General features: G+C 34.6%; 1 protein-coding gene and 1 long non-coding RNA gene across 4 annotated transcripts in view; one reads left to right on the plus strand and one right to left on the minus strand.

Moving 5' to 3' along the window:
* Positions 1-7,227: 7,227 nt before the first annotated feature.
* Positions 7,228-7,552, plus strand: LOC115919417. Its single transcript, XR_004061844.1, has 2 exons — positions 7,228-7,304; positions 7,487-7,552. It is a non-coding gene; the product is annotated as an uncharacterized LOC115919417 (long non-coding RNA).
* A 661-nt stretch (positions 7,553-8,213) lies between these two features.
* Positions 8,214-22,815, minus strand: part of LOC752750 (membrane-associated guanylate kinase, WW and PDZ domain-containing protein 2) — a 64,287-nt gene continuing 49,685 nt past the window's right edge. Inside the window, exons 15-26 of one of the 3 annotated variants that reach the window (XM_030973143.1) lie at positions 21,798-22,451; positions 20,971-21,128; positions 20,567-20,753; positions 19,799-19,987; positions 17,462-17,626; positions 16,261-16,298; positions 15,470-15,594; positions 14,518-14,944; positions 13,887-14,048; positions 13,401-13,536; positions 11,472-11,504; positions 8,214-9,668 (exon numbers count right to left, since the gene is read on the minus strand). In XM_030973143.1, the coding sequence (XP_030829003.1) occupies positions 9,436-9,668; positions 11,472-11,504; positions 13,401-13,536; positions 13,887-14,048; positions 14,518-14,944; positions 15,470-15,594; positions 16,261-16,298; positions 17,462-17,626; positions 19,799-19,987; positions 20,567-20,753; positions 20,971-21,128; positions 21,798-22,451 (2,507 nt within the window). In that variant the 3' untranslated portion in view covers positions 8,214-9,435. The remainder of the gene's footprint in view (positions 9,669-11,471; positions 11,505-13,400; positions 13,537-13,886; positions 14,049-14,517; positions 14,945-15,469; positions 15,595-16,260; positions 16,299-17,461; positions 17,627-19,798; positions 19,988-20,566; positions 20,754-20,970; positions 21,129-21,797; positions 22,452-22,815) is intronic. The other 2 variants (XM_030973145.1, XM_030973144.1) reach the window with 2 other exon arrangements.

Consider the following 22,815-nt stretch of genomic DNA (forward strand, 5'->3'; position numbering starts at 1 on the left):
TATACAGGATTGTAACAGCTGAAAGGGGACCTGTGTGTTGAACCATTTCAGTACACTGTCTTCCATTTATAACTCTGTTTCCTGTAGATATAGGAAGTCTAAAGGTCACTTTTGTCATACCTGGCATCATTACATCATCATATCCTTGGTGATATACTGCTGACGGTGAGCCATGCTCACACATGGGGGTGTTTCACAAAAATCCTAAGTTGAACTTATCTCTAAGTTGTACAATTATGGAAAGCCGTTACCATGTTTGAAAAAATGTTTTGTAAAAGTTATTTTAAAAGGCATAAAATGTTGATTCAAATCATTCATATTTTCTATAAAGGAAATTTCATGTTCTGGATGTGGAATTTATGAAAAGTCTAAAATACTTGAAATTCTGCTTTTGAATATATTTCATTTTAAGGCTACAAATGGCTCTCCATAAATTTTAAGTCCAACTTAAGTTAGAGTTAAGTTCTACTTAGGATCTTTGTGAAATATAGTGCGTTTCTTCTGTCTTTATTTTATAGCATAGATATTAGGTAATTAAGTATGTTTAGAGGTCTTTGTGGCATGGAGCTTCTCTTTACCCCGCTTTCCAGTTATTTTCACCTAAATTATTTTTATATTTTGCTGCAGTGTATGAAAAAGGCTGTTTCTTGATGAGGTTGATTTTTGTATTTTTTGTGCTGAAAATGTCTGATAAGGTTTTAGGACCATTAAGTGTCGTTTCCTGAAAATTCCATTCTCTGGTTTTCTAAACATTTTTAACCCATTGGCTGTGGGAATTGTTTGGTTCCTGTATTAAGCCTATGTAGAAGACAAGTTCCAGTAGTCAATGGCATAAAGAGAAGGTTGAGTTCTGGGAAGAGGTGAAAAATAATTTGTGAGCAATACTCATTCTTATGATGCAAGTGTGGAAGAACATCAGATAAGTCATGTTCCCTGAAAAGCATGGCTCTTCAAATGCCTTCATATTCTAAATATGCATGTAACATCGTAAAAATCGGGGGGGGGGGGGGGGGGGGATGGCCGGCTTTTTACGCCACGTGTTCGTGTAGTCCCATATACATCTTTCTGTGTACAGTGTTTGTAACTTTACCAAGACTTGGCCAAATTTCTTATCATTTTGATGACTCCAGAACCTTGCAATACACACAAATTCTTATATGCTAGATGATCAACCTTTTCTGGTCGGTTTCACACCATTACTTTCACAATGCAATCGCATGACCAGAATTCACCTTCATCTTTAAGAATCCACATGTATGTATGCAATATACGTCGGTGGTGCTAGTCAAAGGTACTTTCCTAACCGTTTTGTATTCACTAATAGGCCGTGGGACGACACGGTTTTTCTCTCAGTTTTGTTCACTACTTGAAGGGCATTAAGCCAATTTAGTCTTTATAAATGTGTGTTCAATAATGATCACTTATTTGCATGTTCCTTTTTGAAAAACTGAATTAGTAATTAATAAAAAACCAGACAATTGAAATATGACGCCATTAATCATCCAATTTCTTAAGGTGTAGCTGATTGGATCATAATCGGCAAAAAAACAATTTTTACCAATCATGTATAAGATCGCTTGGATCGCAGAACAAAACACGTATATGTATATATAAGTGCCGGTATATACAGTCAAACCTGCTTTAATGACCACCTGTCTACAAAGACCATATTTTTAGGTTCCCTTCAAAATGGTTTCTCATTGAAACATGTACTAATAGGAACCTGTCTACAAAGTACAAAGACCACCTGTCTATAAAGACCACTTTTTGTGTTTCTCTCAGGCGGTCGCTATAGACAGGTTTGACTGTACCTATGTATATATATATATATATATATATGAAGAAGTGTTGCATGCACATAGTCTGCTCTTCGGCCCAGTCATATTTGATAGTCTTTTCCATCAGTTCTGGGGTAAGAGTTGGACAATATGCCGAAAGTTTCAGATAGGCAACAGAGTTTTTGTCAACTCTTGATTTAGATGAAAATCAGAGTCTGAAAAATGGCATCATGCAGCAGTTTGCAATTTGGCTACCATAATTAATATGAACACATGGTTCAAAGTGCTCCAATCTAGTGGGCAAATCCTGGCTATTAAGATTTTAGTGTCTGATCACTGAAGCTTAGATCAGGCGAATTAAATGACAGATTTTTTGTTTTTTTGTTCAAAACTGCACAATACTTATGGGACATCAAATGAATAAAGACCTTGCATTTGCCCCATAAATATTGAGTCAAACTTGAATGACACAAAGTTGGCTAGGCAGAAATGGTGAGGCGCAAACTCCAACATTAAAGGAAACCTCGCCTCGAAGAATAAGTGTAGGTATGCTGAAAGATGAGATTTATTCCTGCCTATTGATGTACAATATCCCTCATGAAAATATATATTAATGAATTAGTATGATGTAATGTCTTTATATGATAATGCCTTGAAAATGTGACGTAACAGTTGAAGTTGTACATGTATCATGCACCAAGCTTTATTTGGAAAGACTTTTTAATTCAATAACAAAACCTTACCTTTCCAAAGAGGGAAAATCATAGCTGAGAAGGTAAAATTATATTTGGTGAAAAATATATAACATTGGAACAAATGTAACCCATGAATTTTATTCTATTTAAAACATAGCAGTTGATAAATCTATTTCATTTATGTGAAACCTTTACCCTAGAAGAGCGACAACTTATTTATGCAGTTGGTGCTCTGACAATTATATTATAAAGAATAATAACGGGCTAATGAAATACTTCATTACCACACACATGTGGGAAGGAAGCATCCATAAATTTGAATTTATTTACTTGATAAAGGACTTCGCATAATATCTCACACTATCAAGAAAATAGCGATGCCCATGTCATTATTTCTTGGAGTAAGGTTTTCTTTAATTCAGATTAGCAATCTCCTCTTTTACGCACATGTGTTTGTCGGTCATGAGCCAGACAGGCGTTACCTTTGTGTTAAAGGGTATAAGATAACAGTCTTCTCGCACCCACCAGAAGATACGTTGTACATTCAGGCAATGATTACCAAACTGTCTGTAAACTTCCAGAATTCATACAGGTGTGGAAGGTTTCCTCTTTTAATTAGTCAATTTACACTTGTATAATTGTAATGCAGTATTGTCTAAGATCATACTAAGATTAACAGAATATCTAGTTTTGTATATATCTATATTATCATGTATTTTTGTTTACCCTGATGTATTGTGACAAGATACCTGATATGACAAGGTAACTTGCATGGTCTAATTGTCCTCATTAAATCATGATCTACTTAAAGCCATCTGTCTATCCATCGTCTCCTTCCCTGTTCATACTATTATTCTACTCCTCTCTCGACATCAGTCATCCTTTGAAATGGGGTGAGGAAGGGAGTCGAATAGTTCAACGTTCCATGGTATACACATTCAAAAATCAAAGCACAATACTGCCCCTCCCCCAGTTATCACCTGAATAAGTTATTTCCTGAAGAACGCCCAGTGCAGACCTGCCAACCAGTACGATTTTCCTCAATAAAATACGATTTTCAAAAACAATTTTTTTTTTTTTTTTTTTTTTTTAAATTTAAATTTTAAATTGTGTGTGCCATGCAAAATGCCCATTCTGTCCTGTAAAGTATCCTACAAGCATCTCACTTCGGAAATTTGGGGATGTTCATTGGTTCATCGAACTCGCTAGTTATGACGAAATCATGCATATTCAACCAATGATCCATACAAATTTTCTCCCTGTACGTAAGAACTGTAAAAAGCACTGATCCGCGTAACATTTTTTATATTTTTTTAAGAATACAACTTTGTCAGTAAAATACAACTTTTGGGAATAAAGAATGCAGTTTTTGAACTCCAGAGGTTGGCAGGTCTGCCAGTGCACATTGAGGCCAGTTGCCCCCTCCCCGAGCCCATCCCAGCATTCCAATAACTTTTAGATTAGTCTTTGATCAACTTGTAATGTCCCCCTCCTCCCCCTCTCCATGCTGGAAGTGGATCAATGCCCCTTTGACACAATCAATAACAAGCATGAGCCAGAAAAACTTCTCCATCATTACCACCGTACTAGTTGCCCTGAAAACTGAGAACGGAACAAATCAAGAACAAAACTCTTTTCTTGTTGTTGGATCTTTGTACAAACTTTAATGAGTAGTATACAGACATGTACATATGCCAAGAGGTTGATTGTAAAAGAATTTTACTTTCTCAGCAAAAAATACATCAATGTAGTTATTCATTCATTCATTGAAAATACATCTATAGAGAGGACCATTCACTTTTGCATGTACAGGAGAGAAGCACAGCATAAACATAAGGCTTGGAACTCCCACAAAAATAGATTTCTTTAAAACAATCAAAACTTATCCCCTTCCAATGACAATTCATTATTTCATATACATTCTTCTTACAATGCAATAAAAAAAAAGTTAAAACTCTGCACCAGATGGCAAAAATTTGATTTCATTCAGGTAATCTATAGACAGCTATTTCATTGTATTTACCGTACTGAACAATAACTTTGATCAATACCAGAAATTTTAAACAATGTACAGGATATCAAAATTGGAATTAGTTACAGTTTTTATAATTTTCTTACAACCAAAAGACAATTTGAACTTGTTTCAACTTCAACTGGGAATACAAACAGAAAACATTGGACTTGAACACAGACTGCAATGGCAAGACCAGATGAAAATGGAAAACCTTAACAATCAATCAATGAAACATGCTCTATTTTAAATTTGGCATTTGAATTTCAAAATTGGAATACGTAATGACAAATTGGATTTCCTTTCTCACTTTTTAAATAACATTGTTTCTAGAATGAATAAAATTAAAATTCATTTTGAACATGGTAAACAAAAACTCTCCCCTGCCCCAAGAAAAAACAACAACTAGATAACAAACTCAAATGCAACTGCTCTGATAACTTGATTGCAGTATTTCTATCAATGGATTCAAGATGGGGGGGGGGGGATCCTTTAGTAAACAAAACATGTTGACATTACGTCAACATGTAATGATACAAATGACAAGTACTCATATTTCTTTCATAATCGTAAAAATCATAACAGGATACAAGAGGCCATCTTGATGTACGATTAAAATTGATACTACATTGGCAAATGAAAAGACATGACACTATTAACAAAGATTAAATATTGGTACACTTGATACATACTAAAAAATGGGTAAAAATAATAGATTAGATAGTAGCATTGCATGTGCTATCAACCAAACACGCAAAAAGTTATTTACAATTCTAATGCATATATGATTTATTTTTGTACAATCTGTACAGTACATTACAAACTATAAAATGTCTTTTGTTTCTTCATAGATTAACTATGCACACAGACAAAAGTGAGTTGTCTAGCTTCCGAGAAAATTGTTATACTACATTAAAAAGAAGGCCACGACATGAACGTTTTACAATCGCAAACAAAAATCAAGGTTTTGTGTGATCCATATTCTACTGAAGAGAATCCATAACACAATTCATTGTAACAAATGTTTTTGCCATTAATCATTTGGACTACAAACTAACATTGACAGTTGGAGTAGCTACAATCTTTAGGAATACTTTGTGCTACAAAAAATATATGCAGAAAGTTGTTCGAGATACAATATTGTCTGAATACATACATATAAAGGAGCAAATATCTGCAAATAATTGAAATTCAATATATATTTCAATCGGAGGAAGTGTGTGTGCAGACTACAACACATTCTATGATAGGAAAAGAGTGTTGAAAATCAGTCCCTTCTAATTCAGTTGACTATAGGAAATCAAATTTAAATAAATCAGCCAAAGTGGAAGCAGAAATGCAAGAGAATATATCTGTTAATCAACAAAATTATTTCATGATATCATTTACTGTACACAACTCAAAACATTCCCTTTCCTAATTTTCCTAATTGATGAACACATTCCTTTTCTTGATAATGGTAACACATTTTTTTTCCCTCCAAATCCTTGCTTGAAATTATATTGGCTCCATAATCAGAATGGAGGAAAATTATGTTAAGAGTAATGAGTTTAAAATGAATTGCAAAGTCACCCGTGAATAGTGGTGCAAACTGTTGAAATTGTATCCATTTCTTATTCTTTGTCTACTCTATCTTTGATCTGTGACTGATTATCTGAATTTGTTTGCTTCCACTCAGGCTGGCTCAAGAAGAGAGGTTAGTTCCTCTTTGAGTTGAGGCGTAGATGGGAAGGCATTTAGAGGTTATTTCAAGAAAAATTAATCCAAATTAATTGTATATAAAACAGAATCAATACAATTACATGCTAAAAGAGGAAGGCATTCAGAGGTTATGTCAAGAAATATTATTTCAAATAATTTGTTTAGATGACAGAATCAATACAATTGCAGGCTTAAAGTTAAAGAGGAAGGCATTTAGAGGTAATTTTAAGAAAAATTGATTCAAATAAATTGTTGAAAAGACAGCATCGATACAATTACAGGCTGAATACTACGTCATCTTTTGATTAAAAATTCTACAAAGGCATGGTACAGATTGACCTTATGATTCACTGAATAGCATAGGTCTTTAAATCACTGCTTTGCAAAATTAACATACTGTATGGATAAAGAAATTCATAAGACTTCCCTGAAAATTCCAATAGGACTTGACAATTCTTTGAAAACATTGCTTCTCATGGACACTGAGGGCTATTAATGCACATATATATCTTTTTGTTAATAAATAAATCTAGAATATGAATACATTAAATTAGATTGGAATACACCACATTTGTCTAAAAATTGGGAAAAAAACACATTTCCTTCTTGAATACTGTAATCTTGTTGAAACAGGGGACAGAAATGATTGTAAAGCGCTTAGAGACATTTGTATTAAGCGCTATATAAAATTTGAATATTATTATTATTATTATTATTGAAAAACTTCAATATGCAATACAAATAATTGTTAAGTACACATCTGACCTTATCATGAATACACTTAATAACTGTGAAGGGGCCAGATAAGGGTAAAAAACAATTTAAATATTATAATATTTGCAAATTCATGACACAACTTTTCAGAATTTTTTTTTTCACTCTCTTTTTCTCATCTCTGGCAATCAATTACAATGCAGTTTTTCATCACTCTCTGTTGACGAAAAAAATTCGGACGAAAGTAAATAAACGTATCAACGATACCCTTTTCCTTCCATTCATACATGTACAGTTGACAACTGAATTATTCATACTCCTTTTAAAGTATATAGTTTTTGTCTTTTTCCTCAATAATGAAATGTGGATTGGTTGAATTAGGGCTTTTGATGAATACTTTTAGATGTAAGCTTTAAAGGCCCACTGCACTACTTGTAGCTACTTGCTCCCTCTATGTAACAAACAATGCCTAATCGGTGACCATTGGTCCCCCATGATCCTCTTTTTCTTATGTTAACTGAGAGCTGAGTAACCACCTGTCCAGTGACCTTGCAGGGCGGTCTAATCCCTCCTGTAAACTATGGCAGATAAGCTTTAATATGTCACATTCTCAAGAACCATACATCAGGACGTATCATTTGTTCACATACTTGGAAAAATCACAAAAAGTTGGTGAGGGTAAGGATAATTTAGTTGTTGACTGTATACTGTACGGCTTTACGTTTGGCAGTAGTAGGAAGATTTGGCCACATTTTTAAGACTGTGCAAGGCATGTTAATATTCAAGGCTTAGTCTCATCAGGAGCTTGTTTTCTACCATGAAAGATCACCCAAACCTGGGTTTAAGTTTGGTTTATCAGCCAGATATCACAAAGAATAAATTAACAGTTTGGGGCAAGTTGCTTCATTTGCCTGGACTGTAGACCGAGCTTTGAAATTCATCGTTGACTCAATATTCAAGTCAATACAGGCCATGGTGCGTACACAACTTGTATTCTTATTGAGATGCCACGATATATCATTTCATACCACAAGCTTGGTTGTGATGAAGTGCAATGTTGGTACATGAATCTCAAGGCACTGTATCTCACAAATAATGGCATCAAATTAATACATTGCTCTCAGTGGCAGACTATGAAGAGTTCTGAGCAAATTCTGGGATCGAGAGCAGCGACTCGGCTACATATGAAAGCTATTTATTTCATGTATGCACTTAAAAGTAATTGTATAACCTAAGACAAATTGATCCAGTGCAAAATAGACATATATGTTATCTTATTCAGGAAATAATTGGCACTACATGAATGCATTGAAATGAATGGAGAAACTACCGTAACCATAAATACTGATGAGATGACTGAGCAATGAAACAACTGGGAGTCGCCACAAACAAAAAAAACTTATTCATCTGAAAAAATGCAAAATACAGACAAGAAATAAACACAAATGTAGCATGACATAGCAGTAGATTCACCGACAGGGAAATGCAGACCTACCTTAGCAACTAACTTATTCATATCAATTGTTCAAACCTATCCCACATCGTTCAAGATGTCTTATTTTACCTAAAAATCTGTTAAATATTTCTTCACCATAAACTATGAAATAAGATGTTTTTATTGCGTGATTACTGTCTATGAAAAAAAACACTTTATTATTCACCTGAAGCACACAATGTAAATAGCTTGTAAGAATTGTTTAAAATTCCCCCCTTTTTTTTTTGGAAGAAAAGAAATGAAACTGATCTTGTTTTTAAAGTTGCCTTGATGACAGTGAAATCTAGCAGATGTATCCACACAGAAGTTTGGAATTCACAATACAGTGATTGGATAAATAAAAACAGAGTTGAAAATAAAAGAGTACATCAGATCTTCACAGTGATTGAGTGGCAGCTAAAACAATTTCTCATACATTTATTTTTTCCTTCTAAATTCTTCTAAAAAAGTACCAATACCATTTTCAGGGGAGTTCTTCTTCACCATATTTATTATATAATGAATAACCATACAAGGCTTGAAAATGTAGCATTAGTCTTTGCAGTACCAATTTTTCGGTTATGATACATTCATGAAGGACTGTTTTGAAATCAATACCATATACCGGTAAATGAAATAAAAAGAGCAATTGTTGCTGGTTTCATGAAGCAACATATTTCCTGTATTTAGCAAAAAAGCATACATCAGTTTGCAAATCCAGTGGCATATTGATGGCAAAATAGCTTGACCCTTAGTCAACTCTGAGAATACTTTAAAAAGAAGCATGAATCCAGCACGCTTTAGAAAGAATGTAAGATTTAGTATGAACATGCATCCTATGTTGTCATCAAAAACATCAGCATCAAATACAAAAATAAATCAAAAAACTTTTCCTTATGGTAGCCTCTATGCTATACAATTGAAAACTGAATCCATTCAATTCAATGGTGAATAAATGAACTTTTAAAAATAGGGTAATACAGAGTAGCTCAGACAATCAATATTAATGACTTTAGAGAATATTGAAAAGAGAGAGGAAGAGAGAGGGAGAAAAGAAGGGTTTTAATATTTCAAGCCTCTTGGGAGACTACGGTAGTTCCAGGAGTTATCGAAGTTATCCCTGCCTCGTCCTCTACCTCCTCCTCTCCCTCCTCTTCCACCTCCGCCTCCTCCTCCTCCTCCTCGACCCATCCCTTCATCCCGATGCATCTCATCACTCTGGAGCGAAGAATTGGAGACCCCCATCGAGGCATTCCTAGACATGGGGGGCGGAGTCTGCGTCATGTGCCGGGGATCTGCAGAGAAAGAAGGAAAGATACGGCATTGAAATCATCGTTCATCTGTGAAATTAAATAGATTCCATGCACAAAGGAACCTCCTCACTTCTTTACAAAAGCATTAAAGTTTGTCAAAACACTATTTTCAAATACGCATCCATTTTTGATCAATTCATCCCACTATTTCATCAAAATATTAATTAGATATCGCTTATTTGAAAAATACACTGCTACATATAGATAAAAAATATTGTACGTTTTTCACTCCACAATGCAACGCATGGTATAAAGTGATGTTTGAAAATATTGCATGAGATATGATTTGGGAAAAATTTATGTCATGTGTGATAGCTGGAAAATGATGATAGGATTGTCCCAAACAATATTTTTCCAGAACCACTATTCCAAGATGTAGATTTTCATGGGTTTACTGGTCCAACAACCCACTTCACATTAAATCATTCAAAATTTTAACCAGTTCTTCTCTCTCTAAACAGGAAGAAAGGAGGGGGGGGGGGGTATATATAAATATATATATATCACTAGAGAACCTTTGATGACTTTGACTAGATGTGACCAAAACTCATCTACTCTACAAGGTAAGATACCCAATTGACCATGTGAATGTGCTTTTTGGGGATGTGTGAATTATGACCCTTAAAATATTTATTAAGATATATGTTTCATGCAAGAAGGCATCAGATACAAAACCCAAACTTGAAATAAAAAGATTTACATGTTATCTAGCATTCCTTTCCGACAACTTAAAAATCCACTACAACATACATGCATACCATGAGAGTGATGCATACATGTACATGATTTTCATAAGAATACTAGAAATATTAAATGGAATTGTCAAATGTCATGCCATTGAATCCTAACCCTATTAAAAAATTGACTAAAGAAGGGAGAAAAACCTGCTTCTAAACTATATCATATATTCTTTTCTTCATTGAATGCAACAATTTTGCATGGACCCTTAGGAGAGAGAGAGAGAGAGAGAGAGAGAGAGAGAGAGAGAGGGAGAGAGAAAGAGAGAGAGGGAGAGAGAGGGGAAGAAAGAAAGAGAGAGAAAGGGAGAGAAAGAAAGAGAGATATGAAGCATATTGATAGAATTCTGTAAAAGTAACAAGATGTGAACATGGGCTCTATGAAATATGTTATGGGTGTTTACTATAAAGATGAAGAAAGCTAATCTAAAATAGAATTAAACTTTATTCAATGTTCTGTGATGAATCAAAAATTATGTTATCATCAGATAGATGTTATCAAGAATAATAATAAAGTAAACTATATAGTACAGACAATAGATTAAGTAATTAAGAAGTACTACATAAGCAACAACAAAATAAAACAAAGAGAGAAAAGAGAGTCACAATTAGTAGGAAAGAGGTAGAAAGAATCAAGGAGAAAGACACCATTGAAGTCATATAAAGTGCAGAATTACATGTATATACCAGGCTAAAAGTGCTTTAAACGTATAGACAGAAATATCCGTTGGCATGCACTAATACAAGTGCCACATAAAACTGACCTAGCCCCTGTACAAAACTAAATGAATAGGTTGTGCAAACATGAATATATATGGTATTATTACTGGTTAAACCATTATTTTAAAAAAAATCTTATTGTATTGAAATGTAAATGCAGTGATAATGATGTTACAGACCCATAGATATAACATGCTTGTAGCACAATACATTTACAAAGTTTGGAATGTAGTAAAAGAAGTTATTGCTCTCTGATACATGTACATGTAAAGATTTGATAGTGACAAGATGTGGAGTTTTGATCGTATGTATACTCCCTATTACTCACGATAGGTGCTGTAGCGATCGGCAAAACGATAGCCTGTTTGATTTGCAACATTTAAAACAAGACAGAAATTTTGAAAGTCAGACGCTTACAAGTTACTACAGATTGCAAGTACACATACATCGAGGACAATTTGAGGAAAAAGAGCATCAAGAAAACTTGAGTACAATTCATTTGGAAGTTATAAGAAGAACATAGTTGTTTAAATATATTTGTGGCTTAATAAAGATTGATTGATTGATGTGTAATTGAAAACAAGCTAGAACAAATCTTGGAACCAGCGGGATTTGGACCTGGGTGTAAGCCACAAATATGTTTAAACAATTGAAATTTCTCCCAGGAAGCGTTACATTTGAAAAATAGAACATAATTATTAGTGAAGGCCAGAAGACATTAATACATTTGAAACAACAAATTTAGCATTTTTCCTTCAATGAAAATAAGATTCATCAATAACTTCATAAATTGATTTTTTTTTTTAAGCATCTCGTATAATGGTTGAGGAAGGGGATTTAACATTAAGAATAGTTCAGAGGCATTCTATTTTCTTCTTTTTTTATTCAAAAATAAAAAATATAACTACCAAAACACTGTACAACAGATAATAGCTTAGATATCTATTTGTGATTATCATGGGGAAAACAAAATTTCATTACTATTTCATTAAAGGAAAAAAGAGGCATCACAACAAATTACTTCTTAGAGGCAAACACTAAGCATTGACAATACAGCTGATGAAAAATGATTCTGTGCACAAATGAACAGATGAAATTTAATAGAGAAATATGAGGCCTAGAGAGAGAGATGTATATCAAAATGCCGGAATATAAGAAAAGTCAACTTCAAATCTCTATTCAAAATAATTTTAGGATTTTAGCAACTCGCATATTAGAAAATGATAAAATGAGACACGTTATTTTACACAATACATGACTGAAAAAAAGAAACATCTTGAGAAAATTCAAAACAGCTGGACAAAATTGGGAAAATTCTAAATTGCTGGACAGTCACTCATTTAAAATACAATTTTTTTCACACTGATTTTCAAAGGACTGATATAACCAAAAGAACTGAAGAATGGCTTCTTACAAATTAGCTCCTTTGTCTTTTTGAAAAATGTTGGGAAAGAATATCCAGTACATTGTTTGTGTTAGTTTACATATATCACTATAATAGAAACAATCATGTTTATTTTCTTTGCAATGGCATTACAAATATTTTGTAGGAAACCTTGTAGGAAATCTCTACAGATAAATATGAGCATGTTCTTGTCACTGTAAAATACTTCAAATATCAGGGGGTGTTTCACAAAAATCCTTAACTCTAAGTTGGACTTAAACATTATTGTAACCTTAAAAAAATATATATTCAAAAGCAAAAATTCAAGTACTGTAGACTTTTCATATATTCCACATCAAGAACATGAAATCTCCTTGATGATAGAAAATATGAATGATTTGAATCAACATTTTATGCCTTTTAAAGTAACTTACACAAAGTATTTCCATACACAGCTTTCCATAATTGTTAAGTCCAACTTAGAGATAAGTTCAACTTAGGATCTTTGTGAAACACCCCCAGGACTAAGATAGAGTCTAAAGTAAAACTACACCATTTAAACTAAGAACCCGGTAAAATATTTCATCCTAAAAGTTTTCAAATTTTCCCACAATGTTTTCTTCACACTTTTTCCTCAATAGCCATCATTAACAAAGTAATTAAAAGCAATTCAAATGACTTTCTCTTCTGCAATTTTGATGGATCACCAAATCAAATCTGATTTACCAATGCAAATATGAACTAATATGGAATGTTATTAATGATATTTAATTAAATCATCTAGATGAGAAACGTTTTACTCTCAATAATCAAACCATTCTTATCTGTGTTATTTAGATGTGTTATAATAACTAGAAAGCAGAGGAATCTTACCCATTGAAGCTGATTGGTAGGACCTACGTAGCACCAACGTGATAGTATCTCCCCCGTTACGGATAGCGATAATAGCATCACTGTGTAGCATTCCTTCTGTACTCTGACTATTGATTTCTATAAGCTCGTCTCCGACCTGGTATGAAAAAAGAGGAAAAACAGGTTCTCTCACATTGACACCAGTTCTCATTGTTTTTATTTCAACAATATGACTTTACTATTCCTATTCACATTCCATATGCCTTAAAAGTAAACTCTCTCTCTCTCTCTCCTTTTCTGTCCCTCCATCCCTCCCTTCTTCCTGTTTATCAAAAGCAGTTTTAATTCAATTTGCAGTAACTGTTGTCATTCTTATATCACATTGAGTGAGAGTATACAAGATATAATAAAAGACACCCCCCCCCCTTTAAAAAAAAAATCAACAAATCAACAACAAAAACAAAAATCAACAACAACAACAACAAAATCACAAATCACAAATCTTACCCTCATAAGAATACTTTGTGCTGCAGGTCCACCATCGGCCATTCTGAGTACAAAGAGAGGGGTGTTGTCATATTCCCTTCCTCCTCTGATGCTAAAGCCGAAGCCTGTAGTCCCCTTCTTCAGGTCCACATTATAATAGTCACCTGGCTGGAGTTCGTTGCGCTGGTAGTGGTCAAAGAGAAAAGTATTTGAAGATTTGATCTACTCGTAAATCAGGGAGAGCAATGATCGTCCACGTAAAGCCATATCACAAATTCAGGAATTTTCCAAATGAAAATCCTATACAACATAGTTTATGAGCCACAGCAGATTATATTCTCAATACACAGGGCTATCAAACTATTCACAAGGTATGAAACACATCCAAGGGCTTCATACAAACTTTTTTTTAACAGGGGTCGGGACAGGAACATTGCCCCATGTTCAAAATTGGGTGGTGGTCCCGGCTAAAATTTGGGGGCTTATGTGTGCTGATAAGTGAAAAGCCAAGCCTAATGTTTTAAAAGGATACTTTTTCCTCTCATGAAAAGTCAGATATGAGAAGTAAAATATCTGGCATGGACTATATTTCTACATAGATTGTAAATCTACATTACTGGAAAGGTTATTGCATTTCAAATACTTTCATTACCTTAGGTGGATACATGAGTTGCTTGCCCTGTTGTGGAGCTGGTCTCCCTGGTTCTCTATACCCTCTCCTATCCATCCTTGGCGAGACAGGATTACTGGACGGTGGGCCTCGATACCTCCGGTCCTGAGGGGGAGACAACGGATGGGTGCGCTGTGGTTCATAGCTCCTACGCCCTGCATGAGGTGACTTGGGGTGCTGCTGGGGGCCCCACCCGGCATCTTGGTTGTTGGGCGGGGGCGGCTGCTGCTGCTGCCTGGGGATTCCCCTCATGGGTTTGCCCATGGGTGGGGAGATGGGGCGTTGCGGGGCGTCGTGGTAGGTCATGCTCTGGGGAGGGGCTGATGGGGGTCTGGTGGGCTGGGTGCGTATTCTGTCAGGTTCTGTCTTCCACTTTGAGGACTTGGCATAGATGGGATCTGATGGCTTGCTGCAGCAGAGAATAAACAAATAGGGTACATTTAACCAAATAGGGTACTGTTTGACTATCATTGCAGACTTCTGAGTATCATAACTTTCAGTAAAACAGCTCTAATATAATTGGTGTCTGATGAGGGTTCTGTTGGCTTGCTGCAGCAGAGAATAAACAAATAGGGTACAAGTAACCGAATAGGGTGCTGTTTGACTATAATTGCAGACTTCTGAGTATCATAACCTCAAGTAAAACAGCTCTAATATAATTGGTGTCTGATGATTCTACTCAAGAGGAAATGTGCATTAATCTCATCTATAACTCTGTAAACATGGCAGGCTCTGTTACCTAAAAGTTGCAATCAAATACAATGTTAATTACACCTTTCAGAAAACTAGGAAAAGAATGTAAGAAATAACCAAGTACATACAAAGACAGAGATGTCGGTCGTTTCTTATAAAGATTTACCGGTAATTTACATCCAATTGAAACTTCTATTCCATGGGGCCTTTCCCAATAATATGACCGTAACAAAAAACTTACCTATCAGTTGGTGGGGGTGGTTGAATATGATTAGTCATGGGTTGTCCAGGAGGTGACCTCATGCTTCCGTCGCTACCTTTGATCTGAGCAGGCATGGCAAGAGCGTTCACCATATGACCAACGTTCTACAAACATGACAAAGAATGAGAATAGGCAATCATATTATCAACATTTCTACTACCGTTGTTGTTATTGTGGTTGTTAATGTTGTTGTCATGTCGTTTGGAGTAATATAATTAAGAAAACAAGTTATCATATCAACATAAAATAACAAAATATACATAACATTTGACAAGAGATAAAAATATTTACAGAGTACTGTAAGGCTCATGACTTGTCTTATATTTATCTGATCACAATTTATTCTCTTTTCTGTTTATACTCAATTTAACTAATCTCCATGTCACATGAAACTAAATTTTAGCTCCTAAATCATTGGATCTAAAAAAAAACAGAAGTTCTCAATATTTTGAAAATCACAAGAAAACATATCAAAGTACACCCAGTTCAGCTTAATTTTCAGCTGAATACATTGAACTATTATGACTTTGAATAGATCACTTTGCTAATGCTTCTATTACAGCCAGGGAAAGGAGAACAAGGGCCCTGTTTCATGATACTTGTTATCAATAACAAATGCTAAATTTCTATGACAAGTCTGCTCTCAGCCAATCAGATGCCATTATTTCAGTAGCTTATAACAGTTATTGTATCTTGTTATTGATACCAAGTTTGGTGAAACAGGTCCTTGGATATAAGATTTAATGACCCCATGGTCCATATAGACATACCTTGGGTGGTGGATTTCTGCTCAGAGGATCATCCCCACCTAAAGAATGAAAAATGAAATAATAATAATAATTAAGCATAATAAACAATAATTTGGCAATAAAAACCTAAATACTGGTAGATATACCATGAACATGACAGGAAGCTGCATTTTTATAGGATCTAGGATATGTCATTGTGTGTAAGATGATTTTAAATATATATATTATGATAGCATGAACATTTATGATATCTGATATTAACAGGAATGTGAATGCACACAAGAATAATGAAATAGACAATCAAACGTGAGAAAGAAGGAAAATAATGAACTAAAGTGACATAAAAGGTACTGCTAGCCAGAAATATATTAAAGTTTTTAAAAAATAGGAAAAATACAATTGTATGGGGTATATATGTAGAAAAGACAATCATGCTCCAGGTAAAACAATGACATGAAAATCACAAATATTTAACCACATGATTCTTGTACAGCAACATCCATCTAAATTTATGTTTTATCCCCCTCCGTCAGCTCCATCAACAAAACTGGTTCATCGAAACAGAAAGTAATTTTACATTACCACTGTTTCTATTAGATATCAGGATAATTATTGAACATGTAATTGGATTTTTCAATACAACAAGAGGTAAACATATGGAATACAATGACTACATACAAACAAAAGGTGGAAATTCACTCAATTTTCTTCAGAAGACAGGATAAGGCATGCATGATTAATATTATTATCTTTCAAGAGACAATTAATGGAAATATACACAGGAGGGTACACAAATGTTTGTGCATTTGAGGTCAATAGGTGCAAAGAAGTAAGATCTATTAGATTCTAAAGATAAAGGGTGGTATTCTCGAAAACGGACTAACTTTAGTCTATGGTTTAATCCACCGACTAAGTATGGAATGCCAAGTGTCTATATGAATATGTTTTTGAATAATTCAATCTGTCACTAAATTAAAATAAAATGTAATAACATAATTAATAAGCAACAATATAACTATGATATAATTATGTTATCATGGTAATTTAGGGACCTATCAAATAATTCAAAAATATTTTGATATGTACACTTGGCATTCCATATTTATTCAGTAGATTAAACCATGGATTAAAGTTAGTCCACTTTCTAGAATACCACCCACAGTAAGGTTTATTTTTATTTGTATATGAACGATGAAGATGGAAGGTGCATAGCGCCCCCTACCTCTAGACCCGATGGTTAGTGTGACAGTAGTGCCTGTATCTTTGATCATGTTGACGATGTCTTTGTGATGCATACTCCGGATGTCTATTCCGTTGATGGAGACGATGCGATCACCGACCTCCAGGTCACGACACCTGTCTGCCGGGCTGCCATCTATGATACGGCCTACAAGGGCGACCAATCAGGGGGGGTTTGTTTAATGTTAGAGGAGTTACAGAGGTTATCTACATACATGGTTGGTTACAGAAGCTGCTTCGAATACTGTGGCCATAATTAAGTTTATTAATGTGGAGATACAGCCATACACCTTTTTTTTCTAAAATGATATAGTTTTCTTTGTAATTACATAGTTTTTTGTTAAATTGATAAATTGAATTATAGATGAAACACGAAAATGCCATACATTTTGGAAATAGCACCCCATGTTTGGGTTTAAAGTGTAAACACCTTTAACTATTCAAATATTTTCATTTATGCTAAGAAAAAAAATCACATAACTATCTTCTTTATCACTATTTTGCAATCGATTTCCAATGCAAAAATTACATTTGCTGTCTCAACACTATGCAATTAAACATATTTTTAACAAATACCTACTGCGATCATAAATTTTTGAGAAAAAAGATTTGAATAATCAGTCAAGCTCTCTAATAACAACAGTTTAGTCATAATTTCATATGAAATTAATATATACATTTTCAATGTGACGGTCACTATTAAGTATTACAGTCAGGGTTTTAAAACAGAAATTCACACCATGCACTATACAATGATGAAAATCACAGGTTAATATTGATTTCAAGTCATGCAAAAGGTTATAAAACTAGAGTACATAGGGATATACTCTTGGAACAAAAATGATTATTACAAAAAAATATCTATTTACAGGTAATATGACAATCACCCAAGGGGTGTAAATTAAGTACATGTTGAATCTATAAAAGAAATTTCTTCATCATAAATCACAAAGCATAACTACATGGGACGTGAATGGATTCATTTTGGACAAATACTAGTACAACTACATGATTATTTTCAGAGCATGGTCCTGATAACATTCAAACATTAATATATATTTTTTTCAAAGAGATTATTTCATAATTTAGTTCTGAAATATGCAATTAATTGTGCAGTTTGATGTATACATTCTTAAGATTTAGTCCAAAATGGCCTTTAATCTGTTGATTATAAGGAATCTATAGAACCTGGGTGTTACTCAAAAATTAAATCAGATCGAAAGGGGTAATCTCTGCTAAAAAATAACACACCTCTATTTTCAGTTATCTTTTAAACTAGCAAATTATTGAATTATCATAATGATGGCTTGTTGATCTTTACAACAAAACAGAAAACGACCATTTTCTTCTTTCCTCAAGACTTTTACTTGTAGGTTTGAGTACGTTCCTCAATATTACCGTATCCATATATGACTGTATAAATAGACAGTTTCTGCATTTTGATATGTATTATTGATTTCTTAATGCGTATGTTGTTATTATTATGTTCTTATTTAATGTACTTTCTCTATCAATGTGTCCTATCACATCCTTCTCACTATGACTGTATAAACAGACAGTTTTCTGCATTTTGATATGTTTTATTGATTTCTTAATGCATATGTTGTTATTATTAAGTTCTTATTTAATGTACTTCCTCTATCAATGTGTTCTATCACATTCTTCTACCTTTGATTACTATGTATTTTAAATTTGTCTATAAATCGATAATAATGTCTCCCAATTTGGATAACTTTCAATCATCAATAATAATTTTCCATAATTTGGATAACTTCAAATCAAATCAACTCAAATTCATAATGTTATACAGTTTTGCTAATTTCCAATATTACCGTATCCACATGACTGTATAAACAGACAATTTTCTGCATTTATCATACATGCATAGTTTGAACAGCTCTTTTTCGAATCCTTCTTTAAAATAATCCTAATAGTATTTGATCTACATGTATATTACCGTTAGTTTTAGTTACACATTCATTTATAAATTATGTTGACCTTATCTTTATATTTTGTTTTTATGTATGCACCAGCCAATGTGGAGAGCCTCTCGACAGAATTTTTTTAATTCTTTTAGGTGATCCTCAGGCATTGGCTGGTGCTAAATATCATTATGTTTACAGTATGTTCTATCATTTGTTAACCTTGTGATATTTTGTATGTTATCATCTTGCCTGGAAATGAAATAAATAAATAAATAAATAAATAAATAAATAAATAACCAGTTTTCTGTATACACTTTCAACTTTGACTAACATCATATACTTCCTCATACAACCACCAGCATCCAAACAACATCTTAGATTTTTTTTTTCCCTACCAATATTAGATCCAGACTTGAGAGTAGAAGAGAGCACCACCAATCCAAAGCCTTCATTCTCTCGTCGAAGGAGCTTGACATCATAAGGGTATCTTCTGTTACTGTTAGCAGGTGAAGCAGGACTAAGGGGGCGGGAGGCTGGTCGTGACCCCCCTCCTCCTCCACCTCCTCCACTTGGCTGGTTTAGACCTGGAGTAGAAACATAGCATTCATTTAAATGTCTCGAGTATTCAGTGATAAGTGAGACACCAAACTCAAATGACAGGTTTAGAAAATCATTTTCTAAGAATAAATCATGATTCTATCAACAAGTTTAAGAATACAAGATGTGATGTAATATATGATTTGTTCCAGATATCTAAGAGCGGATGAAAGAATCCCAGCATGAATTTTATAAATGTATCCCTTTTCTAATTCTATTATTTAGATGATGGTAATTGTGACATGATAAATTAACAACAAGAAATTCCATTACTGATAGTTCCACTACTGTATGCAAAATGACATCCTACTAGTTCTAAATCCAGAAAGATATAATCATAATCATAATATGAGTAAATAGAATGCCTCATCATCATTGTTTACAATTCGCCAAAGTATTGAAAGACTTTTTGCCGTCGTTATTTAATAGACATTTACTCGTTGATGTGTCTTGCCAAATGAAAGATGCACAAGAGGAATGGCTTTAGTTCTATATTCAATTCTCACAAACTCCAAAGTAGCAAAATATTTCTTCTTTATACCCAGATATTACAATCATCTACTGACCTGCCACTCTCCTCCTGATCCCCAAAGAGACCCGTCCAGCTCGACCGGCCGCAATCATCAAGGTGACCACCCTCTTGTGAGAGGAGCCGACAGTGGTCTGACCGTCCACGTAGAGTAGTTCATCGCCGGTCAGTAACCTACCATCCTGGGCAGCAACTCCACCTGCAGTGATAGCTCCAATGGATACCTACAAGAGGACAGAGACATTTCAAGATGATTAAGAGTTTGGGCCAAAATGCAATCGTGCAATCAATAATTATCGTTTGATTTCAGAACATTTGGGGATCAGGGCACCATATTGCAACACAAATTAATCTGCATTCATTCATTCATTCACAGGCGGTTCCAAGAAATGCACATCTTTTGTCCTACAAATCTAGAACTTTTTAAGGTGCATGACTTACCTGTGACCCTTCCTCATGTCCCCCGATGATCCTGAAACCAAAGCCAGCGTCATCTCTCGTCTTGAGGAACACGGTGGATTCAATGAACTTATCATCTCGCTCGCTACCGGATGATGGATGCCTGGGTCTTGATGAACTCCTCCTTTCATTCTCTTGTCCTGATGAAAAGAGAGAAAGATACATCAAAATCATCATCATTATTATCATCGTCATCATAATCAACATCATAATCATCATCATATTAATGGTCCTCATTATCATCATTATCATCATAATCATATTAATGGTCCTCATTATCATCATAATCATATTAATGGTCCTCATTATCATCATAATCATATTAATGGTCCTCATTATCATCATAATCATATTAATGGTCCTCATTATCATCATAATCATATTAATGGTCCTCATTATCATTGTAATCATATTAATCGTCCTCATTGTCATCATCATTTTATTGCCATCAACATCATCTCTATGACCTACCACCCACCAACCAATCACCATAACTACCACCATCATTATTCAAAGATGCCAGTTAGAATTGGTCAGAGGGCCTGAAATTCATCAAGATTTAGCTATATTACACAAAAAGGCCAAAACTATGGCCTGAAAATAAATCACAAGGGCCTGAAAACCGGCATCCCTGATAATTATCATGATGTTATCAACTATCATGTTCATTTGTTACAATTCAGAATGAAGACATGTTGAAACATCCTTAAAATGAACAATTTTCACAAGCAAGATAATACCATCACTTTTGTCCATTTGTAAATATGTTGTAAGGGATGAAAAAATGGAAAATGAGCTAAGTGACTTACTTCTCCTGTCATCAGGTGGTCGTCTTTGTCTATCTCCTGGTCCTTGTCTCCTCATATCAGGGCTCCAGTCTGCTTCTGATGGCTCCCTACTCGGATCCCTACTCGGATCCCTGCTATACCCAGACTCACTGGGTCTCCCTCTCCTCTCCTGCTCCACGTGCATCGGCTCCACACCACCCCTCTTGGGAGGGTCTGGAGGTCTCCTGCGGTCCAGCGACCCACTCCAGTCTCCATTCATGTAGCGCCCTCCTTGGTCAGGTCGACTGCTCTGCGGCCTAGGGATGTTCTCTGAATGCAGCCTATCGCCTGACCGCCTATCAAGCTCTGCTCGACTGTGAGGGCGGTCTGCCGTCCGGTGCGGAACCCGCTTAGGATCATGCCAGTCGCGTCCCCTGTGCCGATCTTTATTGCTGTTAAAGTTCTCTACTTCCCAGTCAGGATGTGATCGGTCATGAATACTGTGTTTGTCCGACCCATTGTCCATATCTAAATTGTTCTGTAATCTTTCATTGTCTCCATTCACCGGCTTCCTATCGTGTATATCATGAACATCAGGGGGCGGTTTTTTCTTCAGTTTATTCTTCATTTCGTCTACAAGAATATCAGTTTTCCTTTTTTGATCAGAATCTACACTTGCTCTATCTTCTTCTCCATCTAGAAATAAAGAGACAAAAATGCATCATGGAAAATAAATGTATATCTGTAAGTGACCCACAAAAGTTTTTTTTTTCCTCATCATTTCTTTCCTACAATATCTGAAGGACTATTTTTGTTTTCATGACTTCTTGACATCTCCTAAATCATACTGCCATGTATACTCCTTTCAACTTGTTTCTTCAAATCAAGATTGAAATCATGACATCAAAAATGCTAAATGCATTGCCTCTTCACCATATAAAGCAAACTACAAAATATATAAAATATATCTTCTTGGGAGATGTATCTTGGAGACATTCCTGACTACTTATCAAATCAAAGATCTCCATCCAATGATAAGAAAGACTAGGTATATAAACCT

This window comes from Strongylocentrotus purpuratus, unplaced genomic scaffold (assembly GCF_000002235.5).
Source record: "Strongylocentrotus purpuratus isolate Spur 01 unplaced genomic scaffold, Spur_5.0 spur5_scaffold_6, whole genome shotgun sequence".
Lineage (NCBI taxonomy): Eukaryota > Metazoa > Echinodermata > Echinoidea > Camarodonta > Strongylocentrotidae > Strongylocentrotus > Strongylocentrotus purpuratus.